Source organism: Mesoplodon densirostris, chromosome 2, assembly GCF_025265405.1.
Source record: "Mesoplodon densirostris isolate mMesDen1 chromosome 2, mMesDen1 primary haplotype, whole genome shotgun sequence".
Classification (NCBI taxonomy): domain Eukaryota; kingdom Metazoa; phylum Chordata; class Mammalia; order Artiodactyla; family Ziphiidae; genus Mesoplodon; species Mesoplodon densirostris.
In genome coordinates this window covers 30350753-30369038 of record NC_082662.1, presented here as the reverse complement: position 1 = coordinate 30369038, position 18286 = coordinate 30350753, and the positions used below count along the sequence as shown (strand labels likewise).

At 51.2% G+C, this 18286-nt stretch overlaps 2 protein-coding genes across 9 annotated transcripts in view; both read left to right on the top strand.

The window, feature by feature from the left end:
• The first annotated feature begins 3935 nt into the window (after positions 1-3935).
• Positions 3936-6493, top strand: LSM10 (LSM10, U7 small nuclear RNA associated). Of its 2 annotated transcripts, none has more exons than XM_060089508.1 (2): positions 3936-4123; positions 5692-6493. In XM_060089508.1, exon 2 carries the CDS (start codon positions 5716-5718, stop codon positions 6085-6087), a length of 372 nt encoding a protein of 123 aa, XP_059945491.1. In that variant the 5' UTR covers positions 3936-4123; positions 5692-5715; the 3' UTR covers positions 6088-6493. The 2 variants fall into 2 exon arrangements, with proteins under 2 accessions (XP_059945491.1, XP_059945490.1); XM_060089507.1 differs by having other exon boundaries at positions 3936-4248.
• A 6140-nt stretch (positions 6494-12633) lies between these two features.
• The window catches only part of STK40 (serine/threonine kinase 40), a 39188-nt gene continuing 33535 nt past the window's right edge, over positions 12634-18286 (top strand). For 4 of the 7 annotated variants that reach the window (XR_009531111.1, XM_060089501.1, XM_060089500.1 and 1 more), the window contains exon 1: positions 13204-13391. The gene's annotated coding sequence lies outside the window, so the exon portion shown is untranslated. Of the gene's footprint in view, positions 12980-13203; positions 13392-18286 lie in introns of those variants that run through there. The other 3 variants (XM_060089506.1, XM_060089503.1, XM_060089505.1) reach the window with 2 other exon arrangements.

Genomic DNA, 18286 nt, shown 5'->3' with positions numbered 1-18286 from the left:
AATTTAAGTCATTGATTCCCCCTCTGCAAACCACACTCCAGATTTAATCAGCCCCCAAGGATTCTGATTAGCTTTCTTCAGAGTCTTTAACACTCATCCCTTCTTTCCACCCCACTGCCACCAATTCATTCAGATCCCCATCAGCTTCTCACCACATTCATAAAACCAGTCCCTCCCGCAACTGCTATTTGTAGGGTGAAGCATTTGTGCCTCCTAGGACCTTCTCCCTGTCTCAACACCCAAGAGATGAGCAGGAGAAGCAAGATTTATGTAAATAACTATGGTGAATCTGCATGCAACCAGCAAACATATACCAAGCAATACGCTATCAGCGTCACTCCCAATTGGGGTAATCAGGGAAGACTTCAGAAAGGTACAGCAATGGAGCCAGCCTTTGAAGGAGGGATTGGACTTAACATCTATAGATAAAAAGAGAAGATCCCAGGCAGATGGAGCAGGATAGCAAAGGCAGAGACAAGAGTGCAGGGCTTGTCTGGGGGTTGCTGACTCTGGCTAGAAAGGAGAGCAGCAGGTCTCCAATTGTAGTGTACACTGTTAGATGTGCAGATCCCCAGGCTCCACTCCTGAGTCTGTAGGTGTGGGGTTGGGTTTAACAAGCATTCCAGATAACTTTAAGGCAACTGGTTCCCAGACCACACTTTAAGAAACACTGGTTGGAGAGTTTGGGTAGAGAACCTGAAGGAGATTCAGCTGGAAAGTAAGTTGGAATCAAATCAATGTCAGCACTGGAAACTTTATTCTGCTAGTGAATTGATTTTTTTCTTAGCAGGTAAGTAAGATCATAACTGTACTTTGAATCTGTTCTCAAAGGATCATGGGACACAAAGGCCAGTAAGATGGCTTTTATAATGAATTAAATGAGAAAAAGAGGGTCTCAATTAGAATGGTGGCAGTCAGAATAAAAAGGCAAGTGAAGGCTGGGAGACAAGTTCCAAAGAATCTTCAGAGTTCAGTGACTGTGACAGATGTGGGTGAATCCGGAAATGATAGAAGTTGTCAAGCGCATTCAAGGTACCCAACTTGGGTAGTTGAAAAATGGTGGTAGCAACCACAGAAATAGAAAAATTCAGAGTAGCAATTCATTTGGGAAGGACTTGATGAACTTGTCCTGTAGACACGCTGAGTTCCAAGTACCAGTGACACATGTGAGAATAAGCAACAGACAGTTGGGAAATGGAGGTCTTCTGTGGAGCAGTCTGGCTAGAGATGTAGACAAGCAATTCAGCATATAGTAGTAGGTGGCAAAGAGATACTCGACCGAGAAGAGAGCTGGGCCCGGAATACAGCCCCAGAAAAAGCACACATGTTTAGGTAGCAGAATGAAGTGGGGTTAAAAAAAGAGAGATGGAGAAGAAACAATCAGGGAAATGGGTGAAACCAAGTGATACAAAGCCCCAGGGGGAAAAAAATTACGAAGGAGGACGATGGTCAGTATGGTCAATCACTGAGAAGGATCATGGAAGTAAGGACTAAGAAAGAGACAGAGGTTCTCTTAAGAACAAGGAAATCATTAGTAACCTTCTTCAGAGAAGTTAATGGGAGTAGAACTCAAAATACTCGAGAAGAAGCCAGATTACAGTGAGGTGAGTGAGCAGGTGAAAGCCTTCAGGATAGAGCAGCAGTTCTCAAATTTTCAGTCTCAGGACACTTTTGTACTCTTAAAAATTATTGAAGGGACTTCCCTGGTGGTGCAGTGGTTAAGAATCCGCTTGCAAATGCAGGGGACACGGGTTCAACCCCTGTTCCAGGAAGATCCCACATGCCGCAGGGCAGCTAGGCCCATGCACCACAACTGCTGAGGCTGTGCTCTAGAGCCCGTGAGCCACCACTACTGAGCCCCCGTGCCACAACTACTGAAGCCCGCACGCCTAGAGTCTGTGCTCTGCAACAAAAGAAGCCTGCAATGAGAAGCCCATGCACCGCAATGAAGAGTAGCCCCCGCTCGCTGCAACTAGAGAAAGCCCACGCGCAGCAACGGAGACCCAACGCAACCAAAAATAAATAAATAAATTTATTTTTTAAAAAAATTATGGAAAACCCCCAAAAGTGTTTGTTTATGTGGGGGATATATATATATATGTGTGTGTGTGTATGTGTGTATATGTGTGTATATATATATATATATATATATGGTAATCACATATATATGAAATTAAAATTTTAATATTAATTCTCTTTTAAATAACAACAGACCCATTAACATTTTTATTTAAAAATAACTGTATCTTCCAGGCTTCCCTGGTGGCGCAGTGGTTGAGAGTCCGCCTGCCGATGCAGCGGACACGGGTTCGTGCCCCGGTCCGGGAGGATCCCACATGCCGCAGAGAGGCTGGGCCCATGAGCCATGGCCGCTGAGCCTGCGCGTCCGGAGCCTGTGCTCCGCGACGGGAGAGGCCATGACGGTGAGAGGCCCACGTACCGCAAAAAAAATAAAATAAAAATAAAAATAACTATATTTTCCAAAAGAAAAAATATGGTGAGAAGAGTGACACTGCTTTATAGTTTTGCAAATCACTTTAATGTCTATCACAACAGAAGAGAGTTGGATTCTCATATCTGCTTCTGCATTCAATCCATTGTGCTATGTTGTTTTGGCTGAAGTACATGAAGAAGATCCAGTCTCACACAGAAATGAGGTTGGAAAAGGGACTGCAACTGGAGAACCACTGATATAGAGGCCTCTCCTGAGAAGTTCTACTGTGGAAGGTAGGAAAATAAGAGTAGCATGCATGGAGGAGAAAGACAATTTCAATTTTTAGGATAAGGAGAGACCAGCTGTGATGACTGGTAAAAAGAGAAGGCTCCTGGGGAAGGTGGAAACCAGTGAATGAGAGGATAAAGGAATGACACAAGCCTAACTCTTATTGAGCTTCTCCTGTGTGCCAGGTGCTTTCACACATTAATGAAGGTCACTCAAACCTTAAAACAATTCTCTGAGTTAGTCATTATGTTTTGTTTTTTCTAATGAAATTGAGGCTGAAGAAAGATAAGCAGTTTTTCCAAGGCTATACAGAATGACCTTTTAAAATGTAAATTAGATCCTGTCACTCTCCTTTGATGGCCTATCATTGCACTTCCAGTAAGAATAGAGGAAACCTGACGCACAAAGAGGATAATTAACTTGTCTAAAGTCACACAGTTAACAAGGGGCAGATTGAAACCCAGGCACAGCCTCCAGAGCCTGCACTCCTAATCCAGAAATCCAAACGCCTTACCTTGGCTTGCAAAATCCTAAATACCCTGGCTGTTGCCTTCCTCTCCGACTTCTTGTCACACTACTCTTCCCAGTCTTAGTGGCCTTCCCGTTTGTCCAAATTGTCAAGCTCATTTGCACCAGGTCCTTTGCACAAACTGTTCCCTCTAACTGCAATGCTCTTCTCCTAGCGTTCACAAGCTTGGCTTCATGTAATTCATCTCAACTCAGATGTCAAATGTCACCTTCTCAGGACATCCCTGACCGTCCAATAAAAGATCACCCAGTCACTATAACATCGACCCGTTTTAATTCTCTGAAGAAATTTTATCATAATTTTCTTTTTCTCATAGGCGACTCCCCCGCCTCCCCCCCACCCAGTTGATTTAAGGGTCGGGTCATCAGATCACGGAGCTTGTCTCCTTGGTCACCCCTACGACCAGAGCCTGGGAAAGTGTCCAACACACGGTGAAGGTTCAGTGAATACAGCTGGCCCTCCGTATCCGCGAATGCGGAACCCTCCTATACGACGCCACTTCATACAAGGGACTTGAGCATCCCTGGTTTCGGTATTCGCGGGGGTTCTGGAACTAACTGCCCCACGGAGGAGGGACGACCGGATTCGCTGAACGGAAGAAAGACTCCAAAATAGGAGAGAATCCAATGACGTAGGCCGCGGCTGCAGGAGCGCGAGTCACGCGCCCGCGAGGCCTTCTGGGGATTGTAGTTCCGGGCCCGCCGCGGAGTCACGGGTCCTGCGCGCCGCCGCGCTCTCGATGCTCCGGGAGGGCCGAGCGGCCCCTCGGTTGCCATGGCTTCTCAGTTCGGCCGCGGGAGAGGAGCAGCCCGGCTAGGCGCTCGCTAGTTTCGGCGGCGACGCGCAGCGGGACAGCGGAAGGAACGCGCGCGGTGGGTCCGGGAGCCCGGGGCGGAACGCTGGGGAGCCAGGAACCGCGGAGGCGGCGGGAGCGGGGCCAGCGTCTTCCTCCCGATTGCTGAGCGTAGCTCCTCACCCAAGCCTACTCCCACGCTCTGTGAGTAAAGGGTGACCACCATCCCCCTTTTAGGGATTGGCTAACAGGCTTGAAGAAGCCAAGTGGCTTGCTCGAGGTCGCCCTCCTAGGAAGTGGCCGAGCCCGTCCTCGAGACCAGACCTGCCTCTTTGCAGTCAGTGTGCTGCCCCAGACCCTTGCTTGGACACGTACTCCTGGTGAAGCCTGGGTGGGGTCGTTAGGGTCGGCCGGCCCAGCTCCTAGCCTCTCGTCAGTGGTATGGGTAGCTTGCCACACTTAATGCCACCCTGCACAGCCCTTTCGGTATCCTGAGTGAGGTCTTACGGAAAGAAAAGAAAGTTCCACCAACTTGCACTCAGGGTCTGAAAATGGGGGATAGATAAGACAAAGTTACATTAATACAGCATCGGGGCATAATCGAAAGCAAAGGAAAATACATTCAGCGTGGTGAGAGCTTGTTAGCCTCATTTAGCCTATGGTTTAATAGACGTGGAAACAGGTTCAGAGACATTAAGTAACTGTCCTACGTTTACAGAGTGTGGGTGGAGTGGGGAGTCGAACCTCCATTTCTTTACCTTCAAAACGTATGTGCTGTATATGCTACCATTTCTTGTTTTCAATCAATTATCTAAATTTCTGGTTACATGGTGGCAGCATCCTGTAGACCAGTCGTTCTCAGTGCGTCCCAGGCCAGTAACATCAGCATCAACTGAGAATATTTCAGAAGTGCCCATTCTTGAGCCCCACCTCAGACCGACTGAGTCAGAAACTGAAAGGTGGGCCCAGCAATCTGTTTTAACATGTTCTCCAGGTGATTCTGATGCAGGCGATTGTTTGAGAACTGGCGGTTCACCTAGGGGTCACGTTAAAATGCAGATTCTCTAAGTAGGTCTGGGGAAAGCCTGGAGATTCTGTATTTCTAGCAAGTGCCTGGGTAGCAAGGGTGTAAACTACACTTTAGAGCAGTGATTCTCAAACTCGGATGCACATTAGAATTACCTGGGGAGCTTTTAAAAAATAGGATACCTGGGACCCACCCCTGACCAAATGAATCAGAACCTCTGGGGTGTGGCAGCCAGGTAAAAACTCAGCAGATGACTCTAACATACAGTGAGGGCTCAGAACCACTGGTGTGGGGTTTGGAGTCAGGCAGCGATGGATTTGAATCCCAGCACCTCCGCTTATCACCTGTGTGACCTTGGGCAAGTGACTTAACCTCTCCCGGCCATATATTCCTCATTTATAAATGAGGAGTATAAGTGATCCTTGGCTTGCAGGGTGTTGTGAGGATTCTATGAGGTGTGTACATGAAGCACCTAAGGGTGCTTCATAGACACAGAAATTGGGGAGGTGGGCAGACTTGGGAATGTCTGGGCTGGGGATTTTGTGCTAAAACCTGGTGGAGGTGAGTTAGCAACTGCACCCGCTAGCCTGCCACAGCTCCCCTCTGTGTGCCCCTCCCAGAGCGAGCAGCCGCAGTGTGGAAGAATGGCAGTGAGCCACTCAGTGAAGGAGCGGACCATCTCCGAGAACAGCCTGATCATCCTGCTGCAGGGCCTCCAGGGCCAGGTCACCACCGTGGACCTGCGGGATGAGAGCATGGCCCGCGGACGCATAGACAACGTTGATGCTTTCATGAACATCCGCCTGGCCCAGGTCACCTACACGGACCGTTGGGGGCATCAGGTCGAGCTGGATGACCTCTTTGTGACAGGCCGGAATGTCCGTTACGTCCACATCCCCGATGATGTGAACATCACCGCAACCATTGAGCAGCAGCTGCAGGTCATCCATCGGGTGCGCAACTTTGGCGGCAAGGGGAAAGGCCGGCGGGAATTTCCCTCCAAGAACTATAAGTGAGCCTGTCCCCTCAGCCAGCCCTGGTCCCCACTCAGGTTCCTCCAGAGTTCTACTGAGCCAAAGCCTGCTCTCCCTCCCCGCCCAGCACCTGGGAAGGGAGCAGGGCCAGCCCAGAAGCTGGTGTCTGACAGACATCACCTGTCACAGCTGCCTTTCACAGGGTCCCACCTCCCAGACTCACCCTGGGACCCAGAATTCTAGTTATCTGTCTGTGGCCTTGGGGTAGATGACAGTCCCCCCTTTGGATCATTATTTATCTGAATCTCTGATTTACTGGTTTAGGGAATGTGTCAAATAGTTTTCAACCCTCTCCCAGTGAGGATTATTGAATGTGCTCGGCCTGAGCATCCCCATTTCTCTTGTAATTGTGGGTTTTTTCTCACAAAACTAAATGGGATGCAAACAAGTCTGTGCCTCATGCTTTTCCCTCTGCGCTGGGCTCCCTGTTGGTCCTGTGTCGTAGAGTGCTGAGTCACAAGCATGACTGCACATTGGAATCACCTATCTCACCCTCACCTATTTGGATTTACTTGGTATGAGGTGTGGCCTGGGCAGTGGGATTTTTTTTAAGTTTCCCAGGTGATACGAATATGCAGCAAAGCTTGAGAATGTAGGAGAGGCCTTCAGTCTGGTCCGGGGGAAAGCGGCTCTTCTGTTCCGGTTCCCTGTTGAAGAGGTTGGTAGTCTCATTGCTCTTTCCTGAGGTGGAGAGGCTGGAGTAATCCTGGGCCCTCCCCTCAAGTGTGGGAGGTCATCCCACAGCAAGAAATCAGGCTCCGATTCTGAGAGTCATTGGGTCTTCAGGGAAGAAGGCGTTCTCGGGGTTAGAACCCCAGCCTCTGTTGTAGCTGCCTTGCAGCCGTACCAGCCCTGCCACCATCTCGGTAAAAGCGGCTCTGCCCTCTAGAACCAGAGAGTTTGTCTTCATCAAACAAACGTCCACAGCAGCTGCCATGTGCCAGGCCTTCTGCTGAGCACACATTGTCCAATAAGCTTTGGTCCCTTCTGGAGAGGGGCTTAGAGTCTAGCAGAGGAGGTAATCATTTCCTGAGGGAGATTGGACAGGAGTGTTCATTTGGGCGCTGGCAGCCCACGGTCACTGCATTCACATTCTAGACCAGTCTGTCCAAGTGTTGTCCCTGGACCACCTCATCAGAACCAACTGAGATGTGTCTAGAAGAGCCACCTTCCTGGCTCCCCAGATTTGAAACAGAACCTGGAACCCGAGAATCTGCATTATCAACACCCACCCACCCACCGTGAATCTTCTGCCTATTGTATTTACTTCGTTTCCCAGAGGCCCCAGAAGGCACTTAGACTCTGCCCTTTGCCTTCCGGAGAGAACACTGGGTCCTAGCAGGGAGAAAACCACTTCTCTGAGTTTCCAGGCCCCTTTGACAGCTAGAGTTAAGGGGAGCAGCACAAGAAGACTGCTGGTAAGAGAAACCAGAGGGCAGGCACAGAAAGGGGTTCCTCACTGTGGAAATGTCCATGTTCTCAAACCCAGTGGGGAGAGAGCCACCCCTTCCGGTAAATGATGAGCCGGAGGGACGTCCACACACAGCCTCCCTTGCAGACATTTCCCAAGTGTCTGCAGATGCCCCCAAACTTGAAGAGGTCTCATGCTGGGAGTTGGCCTAAGGATGGAGGAGAGGTCTAGGTCTGAGGCTTTTAAATGGTGTGTTTTTACATCGCGAGCAGAGCAAGGAAGAGCCCCCAGGCCAGGGAGCAAAGTGGTAGGGCTTGCACGGGCTGCTGGGAAGAGGGGCCCTGGACATGTTCCATGAGCGTTGTGCACAGATGCCGGCGGGTCTGTATGGTTCTGAGGCAAGGCACTGGGAGGACAGGTGGGAGGGAGGGAACCAGGGTCCACTGAGACACACTCATGCCAAGTCCCTGGGGTAGAGCACAGCTAAGTGTTTAAGCCCCAAGGTTATGGGTCTTGGCATCTGGTCCTGGATTGCTGGGAAAGGCTGGCAGGGGCCCAGGTGTAGGGGTGGAGGGAGCTCAGTGCCCGCCAAGCTATGGCAAGCCACAGGTCATTCATTCCACAAGTAATCTGAGTCACAGTGCTAGCTACTGAGGGAACATCAAGAGAGACAGAGGTCCTGCTCTCAGGGAGCTGATGTTCTGGAGGGGGAGACTAACAAAAGTAAACAGATAGGCATCATGAAGGAAATAAACAGGGCCCTTTGAGAGAAAATAGGTGGTTTTATTTCAGAAAGTATGGACTGAAGAAGTTAAACTGAGAAGGGGGGTGGGATGAATTGGGAGATTGGGATTGACATATATACACTACTATGTATAAGATAGATAACTAATGAGAGCCTACTGTATAGCACAGGAAACTCTACTCAGTGCTCTGTGGTGACCTAAATAGGAAGGAAATCCAAAAAAGAGGGGATATACGTATACATATAGCTGATTGACTTTGGTATACAGCAGAAACTAACATAACATTGTAAAGCAACTATACTCCAATAAAAAAAAAAAAGAGAAAGAAAGAAAGAAAGAGAAAAAAAAAAAACTGAGAAGGAGTGTATCATTTAAAGAGCCAAGGGAAGGCAGAGGAAATCGCCAGTGCAAAGGTCCTGAGGTGAGAAAGCTTGGGGGTTGGGGGCAATAACAGAATACCCTTGTGACTGTTGACAGAGGGGAGGGAGGCAGGAGAAATGGGAAGGGGGTGAGGCAAATGATACAGGGCCTTGTGGTTAAGGAGTATAGCTGGTTCCAAGTTCAGGTGTGTAAGAAATATAAATTGAATTTTCTCTAACTCAACTGAATTCATATTTGGCTTCACTCAGCCAGAGTGGCAGAAGCTTAATTGCAGTCAGTTCAGAGTTCCCCATCAGTTTCCTCAGAATTGGTTGAATTCTAGGGCACTTCCTGTGAAGATGCCAAAGCTTGGGCAGGGTAGTCTGAGCTGATGGTGTCTGGTCCAGTCACACTAGCATCCCCTGAGATGTCTTAGTTTTGTACTGGTTTTCTGTCTTCAGCCTGCTCAGGATGCTGCTGAGTTGCTCCTTCCTGACCCATCCCCTTCTCAGTATTCAGATTCTTACTCTACTTTTTCCAGGCCACTCAGGCCCAGGAAATTCCTAGGGTCTTGGGTTAGTTAGGCCCCGCTGTTTGCCCCAGTGCAGCCCACAGCTGTTTCTTCAGAGGGTTTTATTACTTCTTGGTGCTCCACCAAGAAAAGGAGCACAACTCTTCCTGCTTCCCGGGCCCTGATGCCCTCTAGCTCAGAGGCTGAGGAGAAGCTTCTCTATTCTCAGGGACCACCCCCGAAAGTCTCAGTCTCCCAGATCCCCCTTGTTACAGTTTTCTAAATTTGGATCTGCGCAGATATTCTTTCCGTTCCTCCCTGAAGGCAAGCCTCTTGGAATTCAGAAGCAAAAAATGAACTCTGCATTCTGTCGTATCATTTGTTTCCTGGCGTAATGTATGTAGAGTAACCTAACTACCTGCACAAGGGAAGGGTGGAGGGACACCAAGGAAAAGATGAAAAACATATTTCAAAACGTCATCGTCCAAGGGCTTCCCTGGTGGCACAGTGGTTGAGAGTCTGCCGATGCAGGGGACACGGGTTTGTGCCCCGGTCCGAGAGGATCCCACATGCCGCGGAGCGGCTGGGCCTGTGAGCCATGGCCACTGAGCCTGCACGTCTGGAGCCTGTGCTCCGCTATGGGAGAGGCCACAGCAGTGAGAGGCCCGCGTACCGCAAAAAAAAAAAAAAAAAAATGTCATCGTCCCATCGGAGTTTGAGTTTTGTGCTCATTGCTGCAGCCTTTGTTCAAGCCCGCACATACACCGATGTGCGGATCCCAGTTGCTGACTGAGCCCCCTGGAATTCTGAGCGCTCAGGTGGGATGGCATGCCCCCTCCTCTCCCTCCCCTCCAGGCCTTGGAGAGAAGAGTACAGGATGCTCTCTCATTTGCGGGAGGAGACTCCCAGGGCTCTGAAGAGAGCTGGGTGGCCTATGGCTTGAAGTTCAGATCCCCCTGGGGGCCACACAAGTGACGTGACATCTCCGGCTCTCAGCTGGATGGGACTTGCAGGAGAGCATCCAGTTCAGTGAGTTCCAGTCTGGCATCCCCAACTGAAGGGTCCCTGAGGACAGCAGGAGTCCCTTGAGTTCTTATCAGTGTTCCAAAGGGACCCAGAGAAACAGCACATAGTATGTGAAGGTTACCCAAGCTAGCTTGGTCTCTGCTTCGGGCTGGAGTTATACCAACTGCGTGGTGGTCACACTGGCTTGCTCCTACTGACCACAAGCTCTTATGGCTGTAATATGAGGCTGTAATGAATAAAAAGGAAGAAATGACTTGATGCAGATTGTACGGGAGACAAAATCATACCAGATATGAGGCTCATGTGGATGGAAAATACTAAAAGAAGCTTTCAAGGTGAGAAGGTTGGGAATCACTGATCCAATCCAACTCTGTCATTTTACAGTTGAGGAAACTGAGGTCCACTTTCCTCAGGGGGGAGGTGGAGGCATCTGCCAGGTCCTGTGATTAAGGTAATGGCAGAATGCCAAGATGGTCATCACAGATAGCTACTGCTTGTTGAATCTCACTGTGTGCCAGGCCCTGTGCCAGGGGCTCTACGTGCTCCAGGAGGGCAGAACTGTGGTCTGTTTGGTCCCACTGGATCTCTAGCATCCAGCTCCATGCTCTGCACATAGCAGGCACTCCATAAATCTTTGTGGAATGAATGAATCATCTCATTTCATCATTACATCAACCCTGGAGATTTATATTAGTAGCCCATTTTACAGATGAACAAACAGGCCCAGAGAGGTGAGGTGACTTGCTCAAGGTCGAAGAGCCAGTGAAGAGGAGGGTGGGGATTTGAACTCAGGTCTGTATGCCTGAAACTCCATGATCTTTACTACTGCACTACACTATTCTGCCTCCCAGCCCTCCTGATGCTGGTAACCGGGTAAGATAAGTGGTGCCTCTGCTCACAGTGGTGGTACCCAGCTACCAGGTGTGGGCCTGGCACTCGGAACTTGCCATACCTTGGGTCTAGGGGCTTGGCCACAAAGAGAAGTCAGAAGTCAGCCAGTAGGAAGGGTTTGCTGGGTTCCAGAAGCCTGAGGAAGCGCCCCAGGGTTGAAGGTCTCCTCCTCTCCTTCTGTAATAGGCAGATCTGCTGGTACATCCTCAAGCAACCATCTCATGCTGTTGTGACAGGCGTCACTTTGTTATGGCAGCGCCATCTGCCAGCATGCCCAGAGTTGGAGAGCCAGCAGGAGAGTATGTCACCGTGTGTGTGATGCAGCGGTCTCCTCCTGTTGGTGTCCTGGTGACAGTTTTTCATTTCCTCTGGCTGGCACCTTTCCTTTCTATTCATTACCTCTCCTACTCCTCTCTTTCTCTTCCTCCTCCTCCTCTTTGTTAAAATTCTATATTTTGAATTGGCTGAGAGCCTCCTGAGGGTGGGGATGGTGGTGTCAGCTCTAAGTGATTCATCTAGCTGATAATTAGAGCTCTGGAAAACCCAACACTCATTCCTGTCAGTCAGGGCTTCCGGAATCCCTAGGCTTTTCACTTTGTCAGAGAGAGGAGCTTGGGGGGCTGGGCCCCGCTTCTTTGTGCCTGACTTTCGGTCCCCCACTGCACTGAAGCTCGATAACTGAGAGAAGTATGAGCACTCTTATTCGCCAGGTCCCGTGAAAAGCCCTCTCCACACTCACTGGATCCTCACAGTGACCCCACGACGTGTTATCCCTATGTTGACAGATGGGGATAACTTGCACATAGTCACTCAGCTTGTAAGGGACACAGCAAGTACTCAAATCCAGCCTTTTTGGAATCTGCCAGACTTGGTTCAAATCACAGCCCTGCCATTATTAACTGTATGTGTCTTTGGACAGTTTACTTCCCCTCTCAGAGCTCTAGCTGCTTCATCTGTGAAGAGACTCCTTAACGTTGGTGTCTCTAAAGTGCTCAACACGGTGCGTGACATAATACTGGAGCTGCTTCGATTACTACTGTTATTCAGTCCCATCAGCTCAGTGTGCACTAGGCATTCAGGGACAAAGAGATGGACACAGGAGGAAGCAGCCAGACTCACACCAACTCTCACGTCCTGGCATTGCCTGTGTGGAGATGACAAATGCGTGCATACACGTAAGTGCCTGGCCACACACCCTAGGAAAATCCAGCAGAGTGCACACAGGCTTGGACACGTGTGCCCACATGCATACAGAATGACACAGCTGGAAAGACACCCGGGAGTTAGACAGTCATATGCAGCAAGCACCCTGGCTCACACCTGGGAGACAAAGGAGTGGGTCCATGATGGCTGGTGCTGCCACCACGGAGCCCTTCTAGCTGCTTCTGCATGCCAGCGGAGGGAAGCCAGGCTCTCAGAGGGCCCCAGTGAGTCACCAGCCTGATGCAATCCCTTTAAAGGGCTCATCTGCTGGTGCAAGAAGCTGATTCATGGAGGGCGTGGTTGCTGGAGGAGGAGGAGAAAGGGACCGAAACTGCAGCAGGAGGGGCTGAGGTTAGGTGGCTGGAATCGCTAACAGGAACTCTTCACTGTTAACCTCCCTGGTCGAGACTCTAGGGATCTTCATATTGAAGCGTGGTTTCTACAAAAGCGAGGGCCCCAGAGGGAAATGAATTGTGAGGGCTATGACAGGAATTCCTATCATTGATTGAGCCTTACGGCAGCGCTCGCCGCACAAAGCTCCAGAAACAGAGAAATGGGGGTCAAGGAAGAGCCACTTTTCTGAGAAATACACTACAACTGGCCGACCTTTCAACTGCTGCAGACATCTCCAGACCCGGGAGGGCGAGTGTAGGGCACGCGAGGCTCAGTGGAGTAGGGGCGGGGGCGGTGCCTCCGGCCCCACCTCACCGCAGACATAGCGAAGCGGTAAGTACCGCCCCTTAGGGTCTCGGTGTCCAATCGTTTCCCAGGTTTTGGCTCGGACCCCCACCCTGAACCAATCCTCAATCGGATTCTGGCCTCTTGCCTGAAGGCTTCCGCCCATTGTCAAGATGGCTCCCAATCCCTGCGCCGTGGGCTGTAGATACGGGCAAGGGGCGGGGATGCGGCTCGTCCGGGAGGAGGGGGCTGTGCGTCACTTCCGTTGTCAGGTGGCGGCGCCGCAGCCATGGAGGGAGGCGGCGGCAGCGGTGGCGGCGGCTCGGGCGGCTGCGCCGGGAGGCGACGGTGAGCGGCTCCCACGCCCCTGGACCGGCCCCGGCCCCCCGGGACGGAGCGCTGAGCAGCCCCGGCTCCGGACTACGGACTATGGGCGAGCAGCGCTGAGCACCGGGGGAAGGTGAGGGCAGGGGTCCGGGAGCGGGGAGCCGGGCCGGGGGTGCGGGTTGGTGGGGCGGGCCTCAGCGGCCGTAGCGCGGGGACCGGGGTGACAGCCTGAGGCCGTCCGGCTGCGACAGAAATGGCAACAGCGATTGTGCCGTCCTCCGCTGTGGTCTGCCCTTCTCGGGCGGCGGGGGCGGGGGCTCCTGCGCGCCGGGTACCCGGTGGCTGCGGGGCGTCTCGGTCCCGCCGCAACCCTGGGAGGTGGCACTGCCAGCCTTGCCAGGAGTCACTCGGCCAGTCAGTGAGGGCGCCGGATTTGAACCAGCCAGGCTTTTCCCAAGAGACACCCTCTGCCTCTCCACGCTGCCCTCCTGATCCCGAGAGTGACATGAAAGTTGAAACGAGTCCCCAGATAGGACCAGCCCGGGCTTCCACCAGGAGCCCTCACCCATTAGCACGGGCACCATCGCTGCTGGGGAATTTTCGAATCCCGGGAGGTGTTCAGGTGCGGGTCAGAGCTATCTGCTTGCCGGTGCTACGTTTGGCTGGCCTTTTCCAAGGAGAGAGTCTGCTGCTATGGTCACTGTTTCACCTGCTGTGCCCTCTCAGGCCCGCCCATTCCCACACCGCTTGGCAGCACCTTCCAGCCAGTAGATGGGGGCATCGGGATTCCCGACGCCGAGCACCCTGCCACCCCCGCTTCCTAGGTTTGATCCCCGTTTGTTGGCGGAAGGAAGAGATGACAGCCGCCTTCGCTGTCAAGATAGACTTTGCTCTATATTAAGTCACTGGAGGAAACCGGTTGGCTTTGCTTGGTTTTGAGAGCAGTGAAGAAGAGGGTAGTCACTCTGGGCTGGGCGCCTTCCCTCTTGGCTTAGCTTTGCATGAGATAAGGAAGAGCAGGATATGTAATTGTCAGGCCCAAAGAACCCCTGTTTGTAAACAGTGCTTGTGAGCTGGGCCAGTGCTTGGTGGCTCTGCTGTGCCAGTTGTTTGTCCCTTAGATCTAGACAGTGTGGAGATAGCCCTCCTTCGTTCATTCATTCATTCATTCATTCCCCACGTGATAACAGCAATGTCCTTGCCTGGAGAGGCAAGTACCCTATATTACAGAGGTTAAGAGTGGACTTTGGGGCTTCCCTGGTGGCGCAGTGGTTGAGAGTCCACCTGCCGATGCAGGAGACACGGGTTTGTGCCCCGGTCCGGGAAGATCCCACATGCCGCGGAGCGGCTGGGCCCGTGAGCCATGGCCGCTGAGCCTGTGCATCCGGAGCCTGTGCTCCGCAATGGGAGAGGCCACAACAGTGAGAGGCCCGCATACCGCAAAAAAAAAAAAAAAAAAAAGAGTGGGCTTTGGAGCCAGAATTCCTGAGTTCAAATTCTAGCTCTGCAGCTTTGTAGCTGTGTGACCTTGGGCACATTGTTTAACCTCTCTGTGCCTCAGTGTTCTCAGCTATAAAACAGGGGTGATAACATAGAGTTGTTGTGAAGATTTAAAAAGTTAACACATGTAAAAAACATAGAACCATGTCTGCCACGTAATGAGAGTTCAATAAATGTTAGCTATTCTTATTCCTATTTCAAGGAGCTCTCAGTCTGGTTATGGGAGACTGACCTGTAAATGAATAGTTGAAACGTAGTCTTGAAAAACTAGTAACGGCAAGAACAGAGGGCTGTGGGAGCCCAGGGAAGGAAGCTTCTAGCTCAGCCTGAGTTGGGTGGGGTCGGGGGAGGTTTTGGGGAGGCTTGGAAGAAGCGATGATACTGGAGCTGCATCTAGAAGGATGGGAAGGCTCAGCCAGGTGAGAACAAAGGGGCAAGGTACTCCACTTAGACATGTCAACTCAGAGCTTTTCCGGAAACCTCAGATTGTTCAGTATGGTGGTATGAAAGGCAACCTGGTGCCAGGTAAAGCAGTACAGGTTGACAAGGGAATGCCACATTAACAGTTTGGGACTTTGTACCAAGGGCAGTGGGGAGCAAGTGAAGAGGTTTTAAGCAGAGGAGTGTCGTGATTAGACTTGTGTTTTAGAATGCTCTCTCTGGAGCCTCAGCAGGAGGGAAGGGAGAAGAGAGGAGAGATTAAAGCACTGGAGACCTCTTCAGAGGCTACTGCAGGCCTCTGAGAGAAGAGAGATGGCGTGGGGTGGGGGATCTTTGCCGAGACAGCACTGTGTGCAACTGGTGGCAGGTGACAAGCTCCCTGCATTGCCCTGGGCAGCTCTGCCTGCCCCAGAAGTGCCTGGCACATGTACCCCTCTCTTCCTGAGATTGCAGGTCACTCGAGCAGGTGGGCTGGTGAGGCCGTCCTCTCAGAAGGTCAGCTGTAAGGTCAGTTGCTCCCTGGGGCCTTTAATTTGGCCTTTTGGGAAGGCAGCAGACTGTAGTGGATAAGAGCCTATTTGGGTCTGCTGTCAGACAGAATCTCAGTTCACATCCCAGCCCTGCCAGTCAGTAGAGGTTACTTATTCTTCCGGTTCCCAGCTTTCTCATCTGAGGGAGAGGTGGGCAGTAAGAGTCCTTCCCTTGTAAGGCAGTTGTGAGGATTCAGTAAGATGTTGCAGGTTGGGCATTTAGCACACACTGAGTACAAAATGCTTGGTAAATGTTAGCTGCTGTTGCAGGCTGCAGGAAAGGACTTCTAAGAATTAGTTGAAGCAGTTAGTGGCAACTAAAACTGTGTCCCATTGAGCTGTCAGAAATGTCCTGAGGGATCACAAGACCACAGAATTGTATTGTATTCTCTCCAAAAAAGAAATCTGTGGGGAATTTACCGAGTCTGTATGGGAGCCATGCAGATGATTCAGCTCCGCTCTTTAAAAGAACCATTTTTTAAAATAGAAGTAGGACTGCTGAGGAAAAAAGCAAAAATCATGTTTTAAAGTATACTAGGAGAAAAAGTATTTAGAGTTTGTTCCATGTGTGTCCCTGTTAGTGACCCTAGTCTGTTATCTGAATTAGTACCATCAGGAAGCACACATTGATGTGTGTGGCGACTTAAAATCCGGAACCCCTGTTCCACACACATGAGCTCCCAAGCGTGGCTGAGGATGTGCTGGGTGCCAGGTGCAGAATGAGAATGGCGAGGCACGCCCTGCCCTGGTGGAGCTTGTGGTCTAACAGGGACCAGGCAGGTTCCTAACCAACTGACATTTGCATAGAGTTTGGTGAGTGTCTCATAGGAGTCTGTGCAGCATGTAGTGGGAGTGAGATGAAGGAGTGATTCTCCTGGGGGGTGGGAGAGGTGACTGGGGAGAACTTTGGAGAGCCCTCAGGACTTGAGCTGGATCTTGATGGAAATTGAATCTTGAAGGATGAATAGAGCTCTCTGAGGGTTCATGAAGCACTCCAGGCAGGGAGCAGCAAGGCACAGGCACGGATGCAGGCTGGCGTGTGTGCACACTGTAGGAACCACAAGAGGTTCTGGCACAGGGCGTGAAGGGATCTGGCTTTAGGACATGCTGGAGAGGTAAGCATCAGTGCTAAGATGCTTGAACTTCTTATTCTGTTGGTGATGGGATGCTTTGGTTTAAGGGAGGAAACACCGTTAGACCTGCATCTTGCCAGGAGCCCTCTGGCTTCCGGTGGGGGATGGACTGGGGATAGAACAAGTCTGGAGTCTCTGTAGGAGGCTTTTGCAGTAATCAGAGTAAGGGCTGGTGGGGGCCTGGATCAGGGTAGAGGCAGTCGGGACGTGGAGGAAGGGCATAGATCAGAGCTGTTTGGGGGGAAATCAGCTGGACTCCGGGAATGTTTGGCTGTGATGATTGAGAGAGGAGCAATGATGGCAGGTGACCTCGAGCTTCCCGATTTGGCTGATGGAGTGAATGATAGTGCAGATATAGAGACAGCAGAAGATAATGGTGAGTGAAATCCGCCAGCTCCATTCAGTAAGCCCTCTCATGGGAGAGGGTCAGTTGCAAAGTCTGTGGCACTCTGTCCAGCTTCAGACCAGGCTTCTCTCTGGTTTTGCCTGCGTCAGCGCCTGGGAAAAGGGCAGCTTCCCTTCCTTCATCTTCCCCCTGCCCAGATTTGCCCAGGAAAGTGAACTTCTTCAGTATTTCAGAAACTCAAGTGGCTGAGTCTGCCAAACTTCTGTGACTTCCTCAGCCTTCCGATGGCCCTAAAGGGCAGCCCTTCCTTCCGTCAGGTGCCATCCACACTGATTCAGCAAGTGATGGGTCCTGGACAGCAACATGCCCTCAGGGGAGAGATGGCCGTTCCCTGTGCTCCTGGGGAGATCTTATCGAGAAAGAGACCTTGAGGTTGGATTTACTCCAGAGGCCGGGTCAGCCAACTCAGTCCCTCTTCTCCGGAAGGAGAGATGTCTGCCCCAGGCCACCTGGGACTCACTCAGAACCATCAGGGAAGTGAGAGGGAGCTGCCTTTGTGCCCTTATCCCCCTGAGCTCTACGAGAGTACAGAGCTAGGCCTGAATCAGACTGGGCTGCAGAGAGGGATGTGCTGGTAGATGGGGCTTCAAACAGGCCCTTTGGAATTGGGGAGATTTTTGCAGGATTTGTCCTTGCGTTTGTGGTGTAAAGAAGGTAGAAGAGAAAGTGGCCTGAGACAAGGGCATTTCTTCCTCCTCCACCTGCTCAGGTGAGACTGTGGCCTTGAAGGAGGCCCCGGGCCCATAGCAGCCCTGCATCTCCTCTCGGGATCTGTAATCAGGATCCGAGAAGGGAAAGGGTGGTGTTGCTTGCTTTGATTTACTTACTATCTTAGAGATGTTTCCACTTTGTCTCATGCACGTCTGGGTCATTTTGGGCAATGTTGTGTCATCATTGTTTGTGTAATTTATTCATTAGACTCTCTGCTGATGAACTTAGGTTATTTTCGGCCTTTTGCTCTCCAAACAAAGCTGAAGTGACTATCTGCATATGTGTGGTTTTTCCCACCTTAGGTATC